This window comes from Mya arenaria, chromosome 5, assembly GCF_026914265.1.
Source record: "Mya arenaria isolate MELC-2E11 chromosome 5, ASM2691426v1".
Taxonomy (NCBI): domain Eukaryota; kingdom Metazoa; phylum Mollusca; class Bivalvia; order Myida; family Myidae; genus Mya; species Mya arenaria.
This window is the reverse complement of record NC_069126.1, coordinates 34,431,238-34,455,474: the sequence shown is the minus strand read 5'-3', so window position 1 is coordinate 34,455,474 and position 24,237 is coordinate 34,431,238. Positions and strand designations below refer to the sequence as shown.

Genomic DNA, 24,237 nt, shown 5'->3' with positions numbered 1-24,237 from the left:
AAAGCAAAAAAACAGTTTAATGCTAAAATACAAGAAATTATTTTTATAATATAATCAATTTTGATAAATGCTAAAATACAAAATAATATTTTATCAATGTTGAACAATTTCATTAGCTTTGAGTAGCTTAATTAAGTTGAATGTATTATTTATGTACTGATATGTTTTTACTGTTTGACGAATGGCGAATCATTTAATGAGATAATTTGCCATCCAATTTATTATCATTTTTATATTGCATTTTCCTCTATAATACAGTTTCTTAGCCAAAACTTACAAAAATGAGAATATATGCCTGAAAACTGTATTTTTCTAAGATAAAAGATCTTCACAAAGATAAATTGGAAGGTCGCATGAATATTTGATTCTGGGAACTATTTGTTTAATGCTCTTATTTACCACAATGCATGTGTGTTTTATCAAACTATTTTGATTAAGTTAGGATATGACCCGATTATCATTGAAAAGAATTATTTCAGATGATTTTGTTACAAATATAACGTGCGATGATAAGATTGAAACTGTAACATTAATTTCGTGTTTAAATAGCAAAGCAATATTGAATGGGTATTTCTCATAAAAGTCAAATTGCTAATATGATAGGAAATATCACCTTCTGTGTTCTTCTTGTCTCGGTGTAGGTCCTTATTTCCTTCACCCCCAACTGATAAAAGCGTAGTTTGCGAGTCCTGAAAATTAAATATTAAACGGATCTTGTACATACTTATATCACTCACCAAACTTTCAGAAGTTAATATGCATTTTTTCCTTTATACATGTTTTAACCAAAACCTGCCAAAATTGAGAATAAATGATTAAAAACTGTATTTCTATAAAAGCTGGTCACGTAGATAAATTGGAAGGCGGCACGACTGTTTGAAATGCGGTGCGGTTTATTTAAGACTGTTATTTACCACATTGCACGTTTGTTTTTTATTCAACTATCTTTTTTAAGTTAGGATATGACCCGACTATCACCGAGAAGAAAGTGTTTTAAATCATTCCGTTACAAACATAACGTGCGATGATAAGATTGAATTTGAAATTGTAACTTCGTGTTGAAATAACAAAGCAATATTGAATGGGAATCATTCAGAGAATGCGTTCATACAGACTAATACAGCAGAGGAATCGAAACTAAAGTTTTCTTTAAAGTGACTTTTAAATATTTCAAACGATAAATAACTGAAATGTGCATCACGCTTACAGATAAAATAAAATGAATTCTGATTCGTATATATTTTTTAATTCCGGGATAAATAGAGTATATTTTTTAATTTCAACGTAAGATAGTATTCTTTTTTACGAGAGTCTTACAAAAACATATATAAATATAGTTTTTCTACGATCTTACACTGAAATCAACAAATTGTCTGTTTCTATTAGCTTATGACGGAGTAACAGTGCATGGATACATGACCAAATTACTATGCTGCCATTTATTGAATGAATCATTTAAAGGTCGAACATGTTAGCAAATGTTAGCAAATCATTTGCGGTTTCACGTTGGATAAATCCCCCATATTTTCTAGGGTTTGATTTTGTTTCATGATTCATTGGTATTCAGTCATCCCTCACTGTCAGAGACAAGTCTGATTAGCTTGAAGACATGTCGTCTGACAGGTAAGAGTCAAGACCACGCAAGGTCCTTGACAAATCTTCAGGTGTGGTTTGGGTACAGAAATCATCAGTTAATCTGTTTATGGGAGTGTAAATTTTCCGGGAAGTTCGTAATACAAAGACAAACATTTCAAAAAGATATTTGATCGACGATATACATGTATTTACTTTAGAGCAGTTGTTTACGTCTGTAATTTGTTTCGAATGAAAGCAAATGTTTGAACATTCAGCTTCAAAAATAAATAAAAACGTCTGAAGAAATGATAAACATTTTTTTTTGAAAAAAAAGAACACATATGGATTTTTAAGGTAGTTCCTAAAGTCAATATTTTCACTCCTTAGTTTGCAGTGAAACTATCAAATTGACATGTTCACTGATGTTATTTCAAATTGACATGTTCACTGATGTTATTTCAAATTGACATGTTCACTGATGTTATTTCAGTGAAAAAACTCTGAAAGCATGAACAAAATAATTCTGATATTGAAGATCAATTAGAGGTTTGTAAGTTATTTGTCTAAAAGCCCTGAACCCGAAGGTGAACCAGTATGGTACATCACATATACGAGTGTGAGATATGTCCGAAAGTCCAAACATGTCGTAAAACCTAAACCAAACATTCTAAGTCAATAATCAGCGATAGCTTGTATTGAGGATCAAATGGAGTTATCTACCTTTATTTCCTGAGAGCCTTGATCTCTTGTATGGAAAGTCAATAAAATTGACAGATTGTTTTTGAGACATTACTTTATATTCTCAACTTGCCTAACCTTCGCACTAAATTGTCTGTATTCAAAACATCATATATATTTTTTGTCTTAATTGTATGATGACCTCGAACACTAAGGTCATGTAAATATATCAATTTCACAAACGATTTTGATATACGACAAGAAATATCCATACCTGCTGAAAAGTTTTAAGTCGACCAGGGACTACAAATTGCAGTGGGAAGCATGTATTCATCTTAATTGTCTTACGGCCCTGAACACAAAGGTGAAATAGTATGTCAACTGCATGAATGACAAGTCCCACCTTGTCAGATATATTAATAAGTCAATCAGAGGCTGTTAATTGTATTTCCGATAAGAATTATAGAGTTTTCTTATTCAATTGTCAGTATGAAGTAGCATACCAAATCAACAATTATTAAAATATAAAAATCCAAACTTGCTGAAAATCTTTTACCGAACGCGCACGCACACGCCGATGTCGACTAGTAAAAAACCTTATTTTTTCCATAGTAGAGCCAATATATAACACATGTCGCTGACAACATATAACACATGCCGCTGACAACATATAACACATGCCGCTGACAACATATAACACATGCCGCTGACAACATATAACACATGTTGCTGACAACATATAATACATGACGCTGACAACGTATATCACATGCCGCTGACATATTAACTTACCTTAAGATAGGGGTAACAAAATGACTATTCAACTATGTCGACACGTGCCAATATTACTTAGCATTCACATATTTGCACGGAAAGTATGTAGGGTACGTTTATTTAAGGTTCTTAAAGTCAGTTGGTCCACAACGCAATCGCATTGACTATAGTTCTCACCATTCAAAAATTGCGGAATGTCTGTATACAATGGTTTATACGTTTTGTTTTAAGATTCATCTGTAAAGATTTTAACACCGAAACATTTCTTTTAAACCGTTTATAAATGGCCACTACAACGCACTTAATTGGCCACATAGTGGGCATTTTATCAATCGGAAAAAATATTGTTTAATTCACAACGCGTTTAAAAATACACTATCCGTCACACAATACATTAACACTTTGTCAAGAGGCCTCTATATTGTTTTTGAGGAGAGGCAATTACATTTCAGGACTGAATATACTACATGTAATAAAAAAAAACGTTTACTATAGAGGTTGTGTTTCCACATGTCTCGGTGTTGGTGTTTCTTTTCCTCTTGAATCTGATAAGAGCATATATCGCGAACCCTGAAAATCAAATTAAAAAAAGGATCATGTACAGGCCTATATCTTTCTTCAAATTTGCAGAAGTGAATTGCATTTTTTTTTTTATACATTTCTTAACCAAAACCCAAATTGAGATTGTTTTCTTCTTTTTGGAACTGCTAAAGTATAACAGTCCGTTTATTAGATCATAAAAGGAACAATGTCATAGGTAATAAAGTAATACATAGACAAAGATTAAAAAAAAAAATATTCAAAGTATCTATTGAATGCACTTAAGGTTTTTTATAAAGTCATTCAAAAATCGATAATTGACATTTTTATTCGTAGGTATGTTTCTAAAGCAATCAGATCGTAATATAAATAAGACAATATATTTATGGGCGTCATTCTCCGGTCGCATATAAAGTATGTTTTATAAATACAGTAACTTATTTGACTTAAAACAATATTCACGCAATTATATTCTTTTTGATGTATCTTATATCCTATTAAAATATTTTTGATGTCATTAAGCATTTTCTTTATACCACATTTTTTAAATAAGGCATTTATCATTTGACCTTATTGTTACCGATAATAAAAATATAACATGCGATGATCTGATTGAAGTTGAAATTGAAATTTTGTGCAGAAACAACAAAGCCATATTTAATGGGTTTGTCCTACGCAATTTAAGTGCTAGTATGATAGGAAGGAACGCTTATTTACATTTACATTTACATGATACTAAATAATCACGTAAATGTGGATCTCAGTGATATAAAACCTGCTGAAACAGCAAACTTATTGCAAGCATAGATAGTTCATGAGAAATAAAGTGCTGTCTCTACGGGTGTATAACTTTATTGCCGGAAACGTCATAGTTTTTCTAACGACTACAAGTGAGAAATAACGGGAGTGAAAGTGAAGCGTTTGAAAGTCTTTAACACCTCTTAACACCAGCAGTTTTGCTGCAGTTGACAATTTATTGAATTTATACACAAACATGCCAGTACTATTTAGGCATTAATAAGTGACAGAATTGTGTTATTATTAATCTGATGTGGAATAATGATGCATTTAATGAGTAGAAATATACAACATATAATACTGCAAGTAATGCTATTTCCCGCGTTGCATTCATTGTATAGTTTATATGTTCATGAGGGCATTTCCTTTTTAAACACATTTGAAGAACCGAATGTCTTCAAAATGTTTTCACGAAATCTAGACAAAACAGCAAACTTTCCTCATACGATTTAGATGGAAACTGTTCTTCTGTATATGAATAAATCTTCATCATAAATACCAAATATGAAATAATCGTATGCCTTGTGACAAATATTGCCAACTAGGCATGTTTTCAAACATGTGGAATGATATTTTTTGACCAATAGAAATAGGGCAAAGTTTTATTATAAGAAACTGTTATATTAAACCGGAAAGAAGGTATGGCTTGTGATAAATGAAACGTATTTTATGATTGTTGATAAAACATCCCGTTGATATTTATAATATAACACCAACTTAAATTAAGGTAGATGACTCTATTTATGGCCGCTGATAAACCATGGAAGCTACAGGAACAAGCCCTACAGCCATAAGTGTATTAACATTATTATATAAGTATCGATAATTGATGCTTGATGATCCTTGTCTTAGCTGTATCTTAACCATGCATTTTAGGATTTTCAAAAAGTTTGCCATGAAGGTTCACTTTAATGAGGTAGCGTGTCGCACAGAAACCCAGATCTGTATCTCAAAGGTCAAGGTCAAGCTGAGAGGTCATAGTTTTAAATGATGCAAGGTGTCGGGTTAAATCAATCTAGTTACCAGAAAGGCTAGGTAAATGGAAAACCTTTTTTCATAGTAGCTGAAGAATAATAGAAAACAGTGCAGAACAGACATGAACATGCATATCCTTTGTATGTGTCATCCAATTATAATACAACTTTGTGGCAGTGTTTATGAGCATAATGTATCAGTCCAGATCGATATGTATGTAAGTCGGATAAGTAATGCCGATTTTTTGTTAAACATCAGTAGTGAATATTTTGTGGAATCATTAACTCAATTTTTTTAAACAGTCCAATCATAAAAAATCTTCAGAACGTTTTTGTAAGCACATTGTCTTGGTCATCTTCGACCATGAGTTAAATAGTATAGGTAACCCTAGAGTAATGCCCCCTTAACCCTTTTAACGTTAACAAGTTATTTTAGTTAAAGAAAAATATATGTAAAGTGCATACAAAAACTTAGTTACTTCAGTAATAATCATGATGAAATTAATGTGTTTGTAAGCATGCTATCACGGCTTATTCCGATTGTGAGGTTAAATTGCATCAGTGATGCCCCTTTATTTTACTTTTAATCATAGGTGTATGAGTTGTGAAGACAATAACTTAAGTATTTATAATTTAAATGATGACGAAACTGAGTGACAGTATTTGTTGGCATATTCTCGGTAAAGTTTATTTATTGGTTATTTTTTATTCCCAATTGTTATTACTGTATTCAAAAATATATACATATGTAAGCACTTTTTCAACAGTCGGAAAGATATGGTATATAAATGTTTTACAATATCATACAAGATGGTGAAACGCTGAAAGTACAAGCACAAGTGTCGAAAACTAGAACTGAGACTTTTTTACAAAATGTATATTTTAAAATTTATTTAAAATCAAAATAAAACTAACTTTACGGTTGGCAAGACCAAATAATAAATCATTAGAAACAACATGGTTTTGAACTAATATGTTTAGGCAAGTATAAGCATATTACGTCGTGGCCAGTCTCCATGTCCAGGTGTCTTTCAGAGTTGAATTACAAATGAAGAATCCATTTATATCAAAATGCAGCAGTGTTTCAAGAACTGTGAATTTATGAGACAGTCAAAGCTTGAAATCACCTTCACAGTCGCATATTGTTACTTTGCGCTTATATACATCAATTCAACGAAAGATATTGTTACCTTGTATGTACACTTTTGATAAAATTCGTTTACAGATGGTTTGATGTTATATCTTCTTGTTTAACAAGCTCATATATAAAGAAGATCGAAAGTCTTTACATGACTGTGTTCCTATCAACTTGATGAAGAGTTGAAAGGCATATGACACTTCGAAATTTTTGACTAAAAACTGCTTGAACGCATCATTCAATATTAAGGAACTTACTATATGATATTACATTTCATAAATGGATATGGTTGAAACACATACCAATTAATACAGTCACAAAGACTACAACCAGTACTTTGACGGTCATTAATACCCCAAATATTGGTGTCTTTGGACTGCTCTCTGAAAAATAATGAACACTTGTGTATATATTCATTATATTACTTACAATTAGTTGGAAAAAAACAACATCTTTAAGGCTTTTAAATGCAAACTGAAAAAAAGACAGACTGTATTCGTATTGTTCTATTACGGTTAAACTTATTTCTTTTCAGGCTTAAATATGTAAAGACGTTGTGCATAGTCATATCAATTAACGACATTGTTGACAAAAAACCTCGGTCACTATTTGTTTAAATCTGCCTTTTTTTCAGTGCGCTATATTGCAAAAGTAAATGTTCAGTTTTAATTTTATTTACCTTTATCAATGTTCCCGCTGTATATAAGTGTTTTTTGTGCTATTGCCATTTAATAACAAGATGTTTTAAAAAAAAAAAAAATAAGATCATCACACTGTTGCATATTGCCTGTGTCTTAAAATGGCCTGTTTAAAATGAAATACATATAGCCTTATGATTTTAAAATAGATTGAACAAATCGATAATACTCATAACTGCCTACTAATACTACTAATACTACTACGACGACTACAACGATTACTACTACTTCTACTACTACTACTACTACTACTACTACTACTAATACTAATACTACTACTACGACGACGACTACTACTACTACTTCTACTACTACTACTACTACTACTACTACTACTACTACTACTACTACTACTACTACTACTACTACTACTACTACTACTACTACTACTACTACTACTACTCCTCCTACCACGACGACGACGACGACGACGACGATGACTACTACTACGACTTCTACGTCTACTACTACTACTACGACTACTACATTACTACGATGACGACGGTGACGACGGCGGCGCCGACAGTGGCGGCTGCTGCTGCTGCTGCTGCTGCTACTGCTACTACTACTACTAAAATACACTAAACAAACATGAAATCTTAAGACATTATATATATATATATATATATATATATATATATATATATATATATATATATATATATATATATATATATATATATATATATAGCCATACAGTCTCATATATAATATACAACCATCATTTGTAATGTATTATGGCTCGATTCGCAATAGCATTACCTTTAACACGAATTTTTTCTGAAGACCTCCAGGTAAGAGGTTTGTCCGTATAATCGGGATGGAAGACTTTGGTTTCTACGAATACATTAGTATAGCCCTGCTCTTGGTTAGTGATATTCAGTCCAAAAGTAAATCTATAAGCAGAAAGTGTACCACATTCATCGGAACAAACTGACGCGCTGTTGAAGGGTGTCATTGAATGTCCCATTCTTGTCTCATCGAGGAGTTTTAAAGTTGTATCCTGAAAAAGAGAGTTTCATCTACCTTTTTCAATCGTTTAAATCTAAGGTCACAAAATACATTTAAAGTATTTAAGGGTTACAATGCTAAAATATTGATACAAAAAGTGAAACAATTTTGAAACTTATTTTTCTTTAACTTATACATTTTTTTACCTTGTTGTCAACACTTAAATATCATTTTTAAAGACGACAAAAGTCTTCTCAGACCTCAAGAATAGAAAATAGTTTTAGACGGTGTTTGGGACGACACATGCACTCCAATGCTGGATGACTATCCCTTCTAAAGCAGTCACCCTAGCACTTCAACATATTGCTACATAAATGCTGGTGTTTGCTTTCCTATTGTCATATTGGCGTAGATTCCTGTGTTGGATTTTGTCGAGCCCGTTTGCAATGAGTTGGTTATATTGAATTATTAAAAAGACGGTTCAACTAATTTGCTTGTGTTCGATAGGCCGTGAGATGTTGTTTGGAATGCAAAATGTTATAAACTATTTTGCATTGGTCGTCACTTTGAGTTTATGGTAGGAAGAAAATATTTTTTAAATGTCAAGATCAAAGTTAAAATTTGGGCTAATAGTCAAGTTGTCTTACATCTTAACTTGTACGGACTTCCGGACTACATCCACGGATACGGATTGTACGTTTAGAAACATAAATGATGAGTTGTCTACCGAAAGTCCGGGTAAGTCTTATGTCAATAATATGGCTCCAATGAAACGATTACTTTGGCTGTTACTTGCCGTGAGCCACCGTACCGTTCCCTTGTTCAAATGATCTAATAAAACTTGTTTAAGCATGTTTTAATGTTATTTTTTGTATACATATACTCACATCAAAACAGTACCAGTTTTTTAAAGTTATATTTTAGCCATTTATTTTCTGCCGTACATCTGCATTAACCTGTCGTACTAAATCCGTACACGAGACTGGTAAAGTGAATTTAATTTCAGTTAATTACATTCATTAACATGTTTGAAATAAAAACATACATTTTATTGCAGTAAAATACTATTTAAATGCGAAAATTAGAGCGAACGTTACGGTGGTACGGCGGACCAGGTTTTAGTAATAACTGATTATTATGCTATACATATGTTTAGTGTTGAAAATCCACCTAAGCAATTCAAACCGTTATCAAACCGTTATCAAATCAGCTTTCATGAATCAAACTGTGATTATTCTATTATGTTTTCATTTGGAACAATTTCAAAATGAGCTGTGCTTTTTTCTTGTCTGTCGTCAATCCAAACATCTTCCCTAAGCTTTTACTTTTGTACCGACCTAAGACGTTTTTTACCGGACCAAGGCGGTAACACCATTTACCAATCGCTATGTAATGTGTTATGCCTTGTGACGTTATATGTTTCTTGTTTGATTACCCTTGACCAAGTCTTATCCCTGTATTGCTGACCCTCTTTCTGACTGCATTTCATAAATATAAACTGTACTGGTTTTGTTAAAATAATGCCAACTTAGTGGATTATGCAAGCAGGTTGTTCTAATATTTGTTTTATTAAAAAAGGCGTTGATGGTTATAGTTCCACCAAAAGCCAAAGTGTTCAGTTATTATATCAAAGTTGTTGAATCTTGTCACCTTGAGGTTTTCCTGCTTAAGAGAGCCGTTAAATTACAGTTAAAAACGAGATGCATCAAGATGGTCAAGGTACAACCTATATTTTTACTGATTATGTTTAGTCAATTAAAGGGGCTCAATGCCGATTCAGTACGCAAATAAGCAAATTCTTTTTACACAATTACTTTAAGGTACTATCTGAATTAGAAAACGCTGCAGTTTATTGTATTTTTTTTCTGTACCATTTATGTTGTGGTAGGTTTATCACATAGCAGATAGGATATAAAAAAACGATGCAAAAATTGGTATTGTTGCTGATAACTTAAATAGTATACTTACATCGTAAGTGTACCAAACTATCTTCATGTCTGATAAAGAGACATGAAAGATGCACGCTGTTGTAAGGTAAATTGTATCTTTTTCCTCAGTAGCATTATATGTTTCATTGTCAAAGCCTGTTAAAGAAGTTTACGAATACATTGAAACATATAAAGCATTGCATATAAATCACCATAACGTTCAAAAAAGATAACTACAAGTATACATTCATAATTCTTTTCGATATGTTCAGCCTAGCATCAATACATAATTGATTCTTATTTTCAACTAATACAGTCGCAAGCTGGTCAAAGAATGAAAGAGTTAGTTAATAATTGAATGTAATAGGATAGAAATACTGACTATAAACTAAATTGAGACTTTCCTCTTGATAGAAAAAGCAGCTCTTACGATTACAAAAATCTAAATTATTTACAAAGTTGCTTTATCTTACAAACATATAGTTACGAAATAAATGTTACTTTTCATGTAAATTTAAACCTCCTTAATACATTAATACAGTGCATAATGTTACAGAAACAAATTGCAAGTCAGAATGAATAACGAAATTGTCAAGATATTTGTTATTGATTTTTCATCCATGTTTATACATATTTGAGAGGAACGTTGAGTCAGGACATTAACGTAACTTGTGCTATTAGAATTTACAAAAGAAGAAAAAACGTATATTTTATAGATGTTCATTCATGGCGTAGCCGGGCCGTTGTGTAATAATTGGCCCTCGTGCTCAAAACGTCCCTCGACTTCGTCTCACGCAATATATTAACCACTAAATAACATACAACGCAGCATATACATAGGCCAAAAAAACACACCTGTGATTCCGGTTACCCGACCGACCCTATTTTTTCCTCATTATTTTTACTATTACTATTATACGAAAATAAGATAATTAAAATAAATCCATATCCGCGTTAACTTGTTCTATTTTTAACCTACCTCCACTTGAGGGCCATGTTTAAGGAGCTCACTGTTGACAAGACAATCGGCGATGTTCCTCAAGGAAATTAACAAATTTAGTTGATAATTGACTGTTTGGGTAGAACATTATCACAGATTTGTAGAAATTTGTTCTGGAAACCGATCGCGACTTATAAACGAGTATTGTATACAAAAAAACACCAGATTTCATGGGCAAAATTGGCGGGAAAATACGGTAGTGGAAGGTAAAGAAATGATTTCAAACATTAAACAATGCTGTTCTTCTCCGACTTTTTGCAAATTATGAAACGCTTAGATATAACACAAATGATCTGATTCAACAGAAAACTGCATGATTTGAAAATTGTAAAAAAAATCCGACCGACGACCCTATTTATTTTCGCCATGTTACCCGAAACACAGGTATTTTTATTTTCGGCCGTACCAAATTCAAAACATCACAGTCATACCACGGATCAGCAGTGCCTATTCACCAAAGGTACGATACAATTATTTAAAGACGGGCAATTCAACATTGATAACCTTTTGTCATAGTGGTTTACAAGTCATCACTTACCTTTTATCGAAACATGAGCTGAATCCTTTTCTTTGTTAAGCATGTCATTACACTCATATACGCCACAAAGATCAGTGTGAATAATATCTTTAGATGTCAAAATATATTCGTTCCTTTTTGCAGATTCGAAGTGCATAATGTTAAATCTTTCGTCTTCAATAACGCAGCCAAAATTTCTAAAACAATATGCAATTACACTTTGTTGATGTCGAAACTTAACATCAGAGGTCTTGTCATTTGTAAACGTAATCGTGAGTTGTTTGTCGAACTCGATGGAAATATCGTTGCCTTCAATTATTTCAGCCGTTGCACAACACCTACATACTGGAAGTAAAAACGAAAAGTAAAAAAACAACAAATAATGTTTTGAAATCAAATAGTTGTTTTCGTTAAAAATAATGTTATCAATAGGTATACCTTTCATATTCAACTGGATACATTTTATATAAAAAATTCTATGATTTTTTTATGATAAGTTTGCTCAATGCTTGTGTATGCTTAATTGTAGCATTTTCTCTTTAATTTTAATGGCTAGTAGCACATTTTCAGTCACTTTGGTTAAGTCAATTATACGTACTGGTAGTTCATTTCAAGTGTCATTATTCTTTAACACAGCGATTCAAAACCAGTAGTTGGTTAAAAGTTAAAACTTAACAGTACAAATTTCCTTACGAATGCTTTGCTTCTATATAGGTATGATGCTAACATCTGCTCTTACATATATTGTTTATATTGGTAAAGATTCGAATTTATTTATTGTAATTCTTGAAAGCAAAGTCATTTGATATCTGATTTCTATATTTATCTAATGAAACAGTGTTTACAATAAACTTTTTAGGCTTCAACAAACTAATATTTTGTACTTCGGGTTTTTGCCAAATAATTTTGAACGAGCAAGAGAAATTTACAATTTTGTCAGTTTTCATAAAACCCGAGAGGAGCAAAGAGCAAATATATATATATATTTATTATTTTTAATAAAATATAATTGCCTTATAACCCATACAATATTGAACTAAATCTCTACAGAACAATGGAAAAATGTTTGAATAGATATACTATTTCATCATCCGTATTTAGAAAGCCCAATATCTTGATAAATCAAAATTTCTAAAATAATTATAACATATTTAAAGTATAATGAGCATTCATAATAAAAAATCCCTGCTTTTATAAAAGGTCTGAAACAACTTAATATGAGCTTAACAAAATGAAAAATACCCCCATTGGATATATATCCTTACCTTAATGTTTGTACCAATTTTATTGTAAATCATAACCATTTTGTGAAATTATCTTCCTTTTGTGATATTTTTATTCAATCAATCTTTAGTTAAATAACTTAGTATTTTAAATATGTTGAACTTAAAATGTAATTAATTCCCAGATTATGTTGTAAAAAACAGAATTAAGGTCATGAACTTCTGTAAGGCTTGCCAATTTTTCGGTCTATCTTGACCAGTGTTTCATTTAATACTGATCGCTATTTGTGACCAGCTATTTGTTCCCAATTGTTCTGATGTTGTTTTTGTCAGTACTTGAACAAAAATGACTTTGAATCATAATTTTGAACCAAACAAGGACACTCCTGCAGAGTTAAGCTGTCGTCTACAGCATCGACGTCATAAGGCCATATCCTAGTGGCGAGTAGCATGACTTAATTCAAATAATAGAGTCTTTGTTCATCAATTTCCATCCAGTAAAAAGTGACTTATTGCGCAAAATTGTAGCTACCAGTATCAGGTATTAAGTATAAAGTTGTGCATTGAATTATGAAACATTACTTCGGGCATGGAAACAACACATTAATTGTCAAAAAATAAATACTAAATAAAAATTGTCTAAATTTCGAGCCAAAGTATTTCTACCGGAAACCGCCATTTTGATTGAATTTTATTGAAACCAAATGCTACACTGGTCGATATACAGTATAAAACTCCAACCATCGGTTACTTCCCTTTACAAAAACACTTAAACTGCATAGGAGAATTGAAACATCAATTTGCGGAGGCCTTATTCATTACTATGATTACATTCCAATGCCTTCTTTCACACGAATCTACTTTATTTAATATACTGTTTATTTATTCATTTTAAGAAAAATGACAACTCCCGGTAAACATGTTTCGTAATTTTCAAACTGAGATGAAATGTTGTTTTATCACTGAAATGAAAACTTAACTTCGAATTTATATTTTAAAAAGGCAAATTATCTCTCAAAAGTGCTTATCAGTTGACCTTCAATTGTTTGTCATGATGATAAAATCACCACGTTGTCGCTTGTCCAAGCGTTTTAATGTTTTAGAATAATTTTGCTGAAGAGGCTATTGTCTTTTTCAAGTCATGATACTTATAACATTTTATAAATGGATAAAAAAACACAATCATACTTAATGTCTTAAAACAGTTGCGATGTAAAAGTGATAAAAAGTATACGCAGGTAAATTGTTTCACACCTTTTCTTTAAGCAATAATCATCTTAGAGATTTAATTGATCAATTTATGTGTCATATCAAAACAATTAATAGTAAATAGCTCATATACTGTATTGTCGAATAGAGATTAAGTTCAAGATTTTGTCCAAATTTGGTTAAATGGCAATGTTCTTATGTCGAAGAATCAATTTCTTTCTGTTGATTTAATGAAAAAAAACATTTTTCACTCATCGCTCAGTGCCGTTTTTTTATGAACTATTAAAATGACAAAATTGTATGTATTGTTTTCGCTCTCTCCAATTGTTTTGGCAAATATCCGTTAAACAAAAAATAATTCAGTTTGCCTACGTGTTAAACAATTGGAAGGAGAAAGAAATAAACACAAATCAACTTTATTCATCGTAAATTAAAATAGTTGTATGATTTCCTTTGTCAGTGACAAGCTATTTTGTATTGTAATAGTAGTCAGTGGCATGAGGATAGACCACTTTTTTCACTATATGTCTATATAAATCCACTATCTTGGACGGAGTAGAAAATGAGGGAATTTTCGGAACGGCTCGGGCGTAACATTATTGATCCGGTGAGGACCGATTAGCAGACGATAGTTTTTTTTTTATCTCCGATAGTCCACCATTATAGCGGGATAACAGTTTGCTCTAATATTGGCAAGCAGACGACATTTAATTCATAAGGCGCGACCATATTAGCGAGATAGACCCTGAAGCAGACGATCTTTTTAAAAACATCTGACATTTTAAGCGGGATATCGCCAGACAACGTTTATTCGGTTCCGACTGGTTTGCCTAAACCAGTACGGGCACGTTACACCAGCAGTATATAAATGGCATTTCGCCATTATTTAATCATTCCCACCGCTGACAGTCCGTGTAAACCTTTCAACATTTAGACTAGCGAGACCAATATTCGGTACTGGATACCCTTGAATACAATTATCAGCGAGAGAAAACTTTCCATAATTTTGGTAGGTTTAATATCTTATTTTGTGAACAGCCAATCATAAATCAACATTTCTATCAGAGCATAGTATGTATCCCAGTTGTAGTTTGGCCTTTGGAGAATGAACATTGCTAGCCGTTGCATAGGTATATAGCGGGGCAAGGGTTAAATCAGTATAGTTCAGATCACTAGTTTATCAGTCTGTGTACAGATTTAAACAAGCAGACGATATTTAGGCGATCTACTGCTTGATAAATGCTTTATTGTTCAACGTTTAAATTAAGAAAAGAGAACAAAGGCAAAAGTACACTACATTCATTTTATTTACAAGTTACAGCGTTACATTACAAATATGAAGAGTTTATTTAAATAATGTTACATACACATTTTAAAGAAAATATACAATATATATTTTTCATGAAATCAGTCAAAATCACCAGCGTTTATCTATTTGTTAAACTTCTTTGGATAATATTTCCATTTCACAAAATACTGTTTATTTGCTCCTTTGCCTTTTGTTTTCAATATCTTCTCGATTTTGAATGCACTGTTTAGATTATATTCTGTTCTCTGGAGCTCACTTTGATCAAACGTTCCTTTAATATCTTCATTTTGTAAATCTCGTATATCGGTAATGTACCTCTGTGATAGCGTTTGTGTACTTTAAACCATTCACCTGAGTATGTCTCATCATACGCTCGAGTAAACACAGTTTTTAGATGACTGATGCGGACATAATCACTCACTTTTAGTTTGAACGGTATCAGTTTTGTGACTTGTTTGATGTTCTTTGGATTGTGTGCAAAGTATGTTGCCAATCGCACCTCTTCTTTATTCACGTCTTTAACGTCAACAGGTCGCATTCAAATATTTCGATGATAGGTCTTGTTATAATTGTCAGCAATATCTTGTAGCACGGGTAGAAATGTTGCCGTTTCCATGGATGAAAAATAGCGCATGAGACGAGTCTTGGTGGTTAAGGTGGCCCTCTCTGATGTAGACGTCTTAGTTTCGTTTTGAGTCGGGAAATAATGGATTTCTTATTCAACATTAGGTCTTGGACTTTCCTGGCCTTAAATTCCTGACCTGAAAATAAAATGTTTGTGTAGCAGTTGTCAACAATGATTTTAACGTACAAGTAATACATTAAATTACAACTTTCTTGCTTAATAATTATACACAGAAATAGACAACAAAAATACTAGTGTAAGCATACCTTTATCAGTTATCAACTTGACCGGAGAGCGACTAGTCGTTGCAAAGATGTTTTAAAAGGCTTGCGCCACTTCTTCGCCAGTTTTGTATTTTAGCGGTTGTAACCACACGTACTTCGAGAAAGTGTCAATCACCAACAGGATGTACTTGTAACCTTGATTCCAGCCCGCAAACTTCAATATCGATTAAGTCAGCCATCCACATTTCGTCTTTTCCCGAGCTTATGATGTGATTTCTCAGAGATCGCCTTCTAGTTGGCTTGTGTAGACTGCAGGATTCTTGATCATGCAAGCATTGTCGTATCCTATGCATGCCAATGTTAAATTTTCCTTCTTCATCGACCACTTCATACAATTTCTGTCGTTCTGCAAACCCCGCAGCGTGTTTGGGGTCATAATAAATTGTTTTAAATAATATTTCCAATGAGCCATGTTCACTGTTCAGAGTTCACAACATGAATAAACAACTTCAAGCAACTAGTATCAATTAATACATTTTTTGTTTCCTCTACTGACGTCACCATCAGATTCCTCCTCTTCATCGTCGGTAAATTCCATATCAAATAAACCTTGAAAAGAGTTCTTGTGCGTTCTTAACGTTTTTGTCACGGCTGAAGTGGTACTATATCCTTTAGAGATCAGTTTATCTATCTGAGGCATAATTTTTGTATGTAATTCACTGTTTCTGAGTGGCAGAATGTAGTTATCTATTAAACCAATTTATAAATCAGTCAAAACATACACGCGATCATGTGTGTTGAGAGACTTACTGTAAAACGAGTTTTTCGCAGAAGGTCATCAGTGTTACATGCAACAGGCAGTAGACCCCAATAATATGGCTGGCAAAGTGAAATCAAGAGACAAAAAGTACATTATCTTCGATTTTGAATGCACCCAAGATTCTCTTTAGAGTGTGAATCGGTTTACCTCCAGGGTGTCGACAACAAGTGTACCAGTTGAGAAAAGTCGTGTTGTGGAGCTATGGAACATAAACCAAATATGTGCGTTGTACGGAAAGTTTGCAGTTTCTGTATGAATAAAAATATATCGCCAACATCTGAGTGCAAGACATGTGGCACAAATGAGCAAATATTTACAGGATCAAATACCAACACCCTTTGGTATTCTGCAGATGGCTATTTTCAGAACAAAATTTCGGCGCAACCGTTATTTGCCATAACTTCAAAGGGTATGTCAGTTATCCGGTCTTGAATTACCTTCATGAGAATGCCATACTTCCGGAAGTCATCACAACAGGATCGAAGTACATGTCTATCACGGTGCCATCATGTAGGATAAGAATGATTGATTCAATTAACTTTATACCAATGGTTTTGTCTGACATGCCAAATGCCTTTGGAGAAACTGAAATAGCCAAATAATATTTTCCACACCTGTTCAATCGTGAATGAAATCAACATGCCGTAATTGCGAACCTTTCTGATATAAAGTACTACAACTATGACAATATGAAAACCAAAAGCCGAGCAAAATTTAACACCTGGTATCGTGACCACCAGTTCAATAAAATAATTAAAACTTACGAAGTCAGTGAAATATCACAATGCGACAAAAGTCTAAAAAAAGGCGGCTTTTTCACCGAATACGTCAACACATTTTTAAAGGTCAAGCAAGAAGCCAGCGGGTGGCCCAACTGGTGCGTTTATGAGGAATCGAAACAGACGTACATTCAGCAATATTTTGAAAAAGAAGGGATCTGTCTTGATTTTGACAAAATACAACAAAATCCAGGTTTGAGGTCCCTAGCGAAACTGATGATAAACTCATTCTGGGGAAAATTCGGACAACGCTCCAATCTTACGCACACGCCGTACACTGACGATCCTGCTTTGTTTATGGATAATATGACATCAGATAAAAAAAAAAAACAAAAAAAAAACGTTCGATTCGTAAATGACCAGGCAGTACAATAAGATTAGATTCATGGCCATGACTTTATTGAAACTGCTTCTAGAACCAATGTGGTCATTGTCGCATAAACCCCAGCCCACGCAAGACTCAAGTTGCACTGTTATTTGAAGCCTTTAGGAAAACGTGTTTTGTACTGTGACACTGATTCAGTTGTCTATACCACTCGTCCTGGATACTAGGAACCTCCTCATGGCGACTATTTAGGTGACCTCATTGATGAAACACCGTCAATGGTCACGTGCGGAACCAAGATTGACTCAGTCACTCTCGTCGATGAAAACAAAATTGTACGAAACCCTGAAAAATGCTGTATTGTAACAAAAAGTGAAGCAAAGGATTATATAATTGTTTTCGACAAGCGCTTCATCACGAATGATTTCCAAAAAGTACCCTATGGACTATAAATGTTGGTACAAATCGTTAATATGCCATGTCTTCCTTACAACGATCATGAGTCGATACCATGAATATGTATGCAATATTCACTATATGTTTTATTTCACACCATTTTGCTATGACTAACGCGTGTTTTGTGGTAGGTATATTTTAGCATGTATTGATTTATACAACCTGACAATATACTGTGTAGCACATGTATATAAAAAGTATTTGAATTTGAACAGCATCTGCTTTATGTAAACACATTTGTTGTATGTAAATAAAATGTATGATGACTATTGAAACCAAATTCGCAAATATCGTTTGTAATCCCATAGCGTTACGCCCTAGCGGTTCCAAAAATGCACTCTTCTTTCAAAATGGCCGATTTATATTGAATAATAAGGTGTCAACGCTTTGAAATAGTTAGCTGGTATAGGTAACGATTGCACAACGATTAAAATACGTAAACTGGTTTAATCCGGCAGTGGACGCTACGAGTATAGAAAACGTCTCCTCTGCTAGACTCGAATTATCCACATGTAAAAAAACTATCGTCTGCTGATCGGTCCTCACCAAGATGGCGGATTTATATAGACATATAGTAAAAAAAACGTGGTCTATCCTCATGCCCCTGACTACTTGTAATTTTGAATACATTTACCAACGCTTAATAAAATATAAATGTTGACTTAATTATTGATTGATGAAAATTAGTTTATAAAACTACACTATTTTCTGAAGCCCGTTTGTTTGCAAGTGGACATTTATCTGAGGCTTTAAAGTATGTGGGTCAGTTTAATCATGAAACCATGAACAAATATGTGGCATAATACACTATAATAAGTCAAATGGTTAGGTAATACATGTTAAAGAGGATTTCGTAGTAAAACAAAAATACTGACCCGCTATTGCAAAGAAGAGAAACAAAATCGTTGACTGCATTTTCTGAAATTGCATATGAAGCTTTTTACTTTAAAGATTACATCAGCCACCACAAAATACATGCTAAAGATAAATTAAGCACTATAACTACTACTCTTGTTAATGTTACATTAGAAACAAGTTACTTCTTTTGAGCTAACTTGTTTCTGATCGCACTTTTTAAGCTGAATTACAGTTGTTATTAATTAGAAATATTTTTTCTTACATTACTAAAATTTATTATTATACACTTTCCCATTAAAAATACCTTGGAATTCAGCCTTTAATTATCTATATACCTGAGTTTCAACACTCAACCTATAGGTCGGTTTCCGTTCAAGTGTAACACATAGAACGAATATTATCATTTCAGTTGGGGCTTATTAATGATCTCTTCTTTTTGTTTCATTTGTAATAGATAAACTATAACCTATACTTAAACTTCACTGCATTGATTATTATACTAATAATGATCTACTGACTACAGTGGTTTTGAACACTTGGACTGGTTTTTATGCACACTTGTATTTGAAAATACTTACTTTTCAAGCTTTAGTTGTTATCCTGATGGACAAATATGAAGTACATTTACTCAATTTAGGTCTCACTGGTGTTGGCGCGCTGAAATCAAGTAAAATAGAAGGGCTAATAATGCGTCCTAAAGTTTGCATATCAATTAAAGGGACTAGACACCAGATGATAAAACTGCAATATTTGTTTGTCAAAAACCTACTTAAAATTGATATCGATGAGCACAACGCCTTGATTCTTACTTTCTTGTGTTTCACATTGCTTTCCGACCAATGCATCTTTCGCAGCTTTTGCGCATTTGTCCTATTGAAAATGCACTGGGGTTGTAGACCTACCACGTAAAATCCATCAACTTAAATAGCGTCGACTTATTTATCTGTACCCATCACGTGCCTTTCACATGCTTATTAAACACACAAGGTGTTCGGGGAAATAAACATTGCGCGCTTTTAAAACTGGGAAACCATTATGCGCAATGTTTAAACGGGTAAACTCAGCGGAAAAGCGATTTGATTGTTGCGTAATTAATTCCTTTAAGGTAACACACCCCTAATGGGCACAATTTCAAGCTATGGTCAGCTTGATAATTTCTTAATGTGTATCATTTCCTGGATTCAAAAACAAAATTTAAAAGAAATTAACCTTCAAATAACAATTTTATTTTAATTTGAATTACCCTACTCCCATTTCAGAATCACCAGAGAGACAAGAGAAAACCTTTATTTCATTTATTTTTCAACATTTTGGTAATAATTTGTAATCAGAGTAACAAGAATTATATTTGCTTTCAGAAATAATACATTATTGATCACATCACCAACAAATATAATCATATTGTACTGAAATAGCCATATGTTATTTCAATTTTAACATTCTGTTTTGACCGCGTAAAAATGGAACAGCGACGCTTAAAGCATAATCAACAAATTCTAGAAATACTCATGACCTGTTCTTTATTAATAATTATCTTTAATCTTTTGGGAACATTATGCCAAAAAATTAAAACGTGTTACCGTCTCATTTAAAAAATAATAAAGTTTGTAATTCCCAACCACCTATTCAGCCGTGCCTGCAAATTATAAAAAAGGTTAGCTAATGAAAACAAAGAAAATAAAATTAAAAAAATATATTTGTGCTTCTGGCTGGATTCGAACCACTACATTGAAACCCTTAAAAGATGTGTCTTCCTGTGCTTAACAAGATAGCATAAAGCATTAAAATTGAAGAGTTGAAAGTGGAGGTTTTCTTTAGGGATGTGCTACCTTGATTATTTAAAATGATGCATTATCGGCTTTATACTAGCTCACATTGGCAACTCTAGGTTTATTTTGAGAAAAAACTGTATTAGCCGATTTTGGGACGATCTGGTGTTTAGTCCCTTTAAAGCTGACATGATTCATATTACTTGAATATATTTTGTGTCAATCAATGCCAGCAATAATGCAATATCGTTTCAATTACAAATGAGATTACAACATTACCATAAAGTTCTTTTCGCAATGCATGCTTATCTGACATGAATTTATCATAATTCGATGGAAACTACAAAGAAGAGCCAAGTAGTCAAACGTTTAGATATTCATAAACCAGGGCTGTTTGGGGCCTTGCAGGGTTTTAACATAAAACGAACACATTTTTTTCAGTTTTAAACTATCTAAACATTTAAAAACCAATCGCTACAGTATGAAAATACCATAATTTGAAACAGAATAAGTTGGTGCTAAAGTATGTGTCATAGGTGTCATGTCTTTTTCTGTAAATTTAAGACGTTATCTTATTATTTTAAGCATTGATGTCCGTTCCGAATCATTCCTTTATTGTCGGCAACAGGCGTCATTGAATAACGCAGTGTTGTAAAGTTGAGCGCGAATCTTAAAAAATCCTAAGCGAAGACACTATAAAGTTAATAAGGGATTCAAGCACTAACTAAATATTGGAAGACGTTTGACTGCAAGCGGGGTTACATGTATAAGAACGGCAGACTGTCAATTAAAGATGGTGTAAAAATGGTCGGCCATTCACCGTAGTGGCTAAAATCACAAATCCTAGCCAACCGAATATTTTTCTTCTTAAACAGATCTTTACTAGTAACAGCTTAAGAAAACTTTTTCTTTTCAGAGATTATTGTCTAGACGTAACACTTATTTATACATGTTACCACGTATGCACATAATCATGATACCAAATTATGGTGCTACTATACTTTGTAATTTTTTGCAACACTATTAAGAACGTTTTGACCTGAGGCTAGTATACATAGCTTATATGTCATACAAGAAATCTTGACAAAACGTTTGATGAACTAAGCCAGTTTTCTCCCATAAATGTGACATTGTCAACTCAATTTGTTCTGGACACCAGAACAACCTTTGTATTATCTCCCCCCCCCCCCTAAAATTCCACAATCTTACAAAAATAAGTATAAATTTATACGAAAATATACAAGCGGTTAGGATTTATTGTAGTTTTATATAAAAAATATTCTATCATGATAATGTTAACAACTCTTAATTGTTCGTCCACAGTTAGAATGTGCAAGTACAACCTGCCACCCACACACAAAATCAAACAAATAAAATTGAAATGGTTCAACGTCGGGCTATACGTTGGGTTAAACATGACTTCTCTCCTCTCTCCAGTGTTACAAACATGCAGGAAAGTCTTGGTTAGCGCTCACTTGAACAACGTAGACTAGATTCCCGACTTGTTTTACAACATATTCCATCATCATGTTGCTATTACGCTGCCATCTTATATTCAAACACCAATAAGAATTACCAGACTAATGCACCCACTATGTTTCAGACAAATTCAAGTAAAAACTGACAATCACAAATTTTAAATCTATCCTCACTCGGTTGTACTTTGGAAAAGTTTGCCAAATCATATTGTCACTATCCCCACCCCAGACAAATTCAAGGTGGCTGTGGCAACCCTTAAGCATTAGATAAGCGAGCAGTGTTTATATTTTTTTACCAGTTCACCAATCACTTTTTTATCATGTTACCTAAATTGTGTTATCTTGTATACCCTAGTTCTCACTTTTCTGATGTGATTTGCCGTATCAGTGTTTTATAATTTTTTTCAATAACAAGCCGACGCGCACCGTTCATGTCAGTAACACTCGGAAAAGGAGTTGACATTAAACAGTGATATATAGATAATACCTATCCCGCTAGCCCTTGCAGACAATATTGCCGTATTTTATCCAGTCCTGCTTCCAATACTTTATTATTATTTCCGTTAATTCCTAGTAAACAAACATGGATGCGGTCACGAGTTCGAGTCTAATCAGAGTATTTTTGTTCTAATTCATACGTCGTGCAATTATCAAATTAATCATAGTACATTGATTATGTGCGTGAAGTTAGCACCGTAGCACCGTATCACCATATCACCGCGGGGATGCGGTGCTAGCACCGTATCACCATCAAAATCAATAGAATAATAGCATTAATCTCGAGGAAACGTGTAAAGCTCATTTCGCAGAAACGAGCAAGGGGACCATAGGGACCTATGTCGCTGTGTAGCCGAGACCTGGCCCTAGGTGATGGCACATGTGAATACCCTACGATTTTAGGCAGGCTATGCGGGATAGGGACAAACTGACCCGACTATTTTACATAGGGAACATAACGTTAAGTGTAGGGATGAACTAGGCCACGAGGCTTACATTATGATCAATTTATATCGCTGGAGCTGTTGTACTGAATAGCCGAAAATAGAGCTCGAAAATCGAAATTTGCTGCTGCAAAAGCCATTTTGGGGACGGACTGACCCGATTATTCGACTAAGGGGTCCCTAACAGAATGTGTAGTGATAAACTAGGTTCAGGGCCTATATTGTGAACTATCGATAATAATAATACGCTTTCATGGCTCATGTTCTAGGCATTGACACGTTTGCTTTCAATTATCATGGCTATTGCCACTATGCTAGAGTGGTCTGCATTTGGAATCTCTTCAACTTCAAATATACCATTGTATTCGGAAAAGTCTGGTTTGAGCACATTAACACGTGAGCATTGCCTTATGCCTCAATATACTGTGATGGCTCATGTTCGAGGCATTAACGAGTTTATGTTCAATTACCATGAATATTACCAGAGTGGTAAGAATTTGGAATCACGTAACCTCACATAGGCCATTGATCTGGGAAAACTCTGGTCTGAGCATATTAAACGAACACATGAACATTCCTTTATACATCGGTTAGGTGTATGAGCACACAACATGAACATCCCGTGTCAATATAAAAAAAAACTTTATTTG

At 33.3% G+C, this 24,237-nt stretch overlaps 1 protein-coding gene and 1 long non-coding RNA gene across 3 annotated transcripts in view; both read right to left on the bottom strand.

Moving 5' to 3' along the window:
- The window catches only part of LOC128234083 (uncharacterized), a 56,243-nt gene that overhangs the window by 1,179 nt on the left and 30,827 nt on the right, over positions 1 to 24,237 (bottom strand). For both annotated transcript variants that reach the window (XM_052948076.1, XM_052948075.1), the window contains exons 2-9: positions 19,978 to 20,056; positions 19,417 to 19,459; positions 11,593 to 11,916; positions 10,095 to 10,210; positions 7,938 to 8,178; positions 6,780 to 6,860; positions 3,518 to 3,597; positions 614 to 689 (exon numbers count right to left, since the gene is read on the bottom strand). In XM_052948076.1, coding sequence (XP_052804036.1) covers positions 614 to 689; positions 3,518 to 3,597; positions 6,780 to 6,860; positions 7,938 to 8,178; positions 10,095 to 10,210; positions 11,593 to 11,916; positions 19,417 to 19,456 — 958 coding nt within the window. In that variant the 5' untranslated portion in view covers positions 19,457 to 19,459; positions 19,978 to 20,056. The remainder of the gene's footprint in view (positions 1 to 613; positions 690 to 3,517; positions 3,598 to 6,779; positions 6,861 to 7,937; positions 8,179 to 10,094; positions 10,211 to 11,592; positions 11,917 to 19,416; positions 19,460 to 19,977; positions 20,057 to 24,237) is intronic.
- On the bottom strand, positions 15,435 to 19,409 carry LOC128234091 (uncharacterized). Its single transcript, XR_008260873.1, has 3 exons — positions 17,419 to 19,409; positions 16,204 to 17,180; positions 15,435 to 16,073 (listed from the first exon to the last, which is right to left on the bottom strand). It is a non-coding gene; the product is annotated as an uncharacterized LOC128234091 (long non-coding RNA).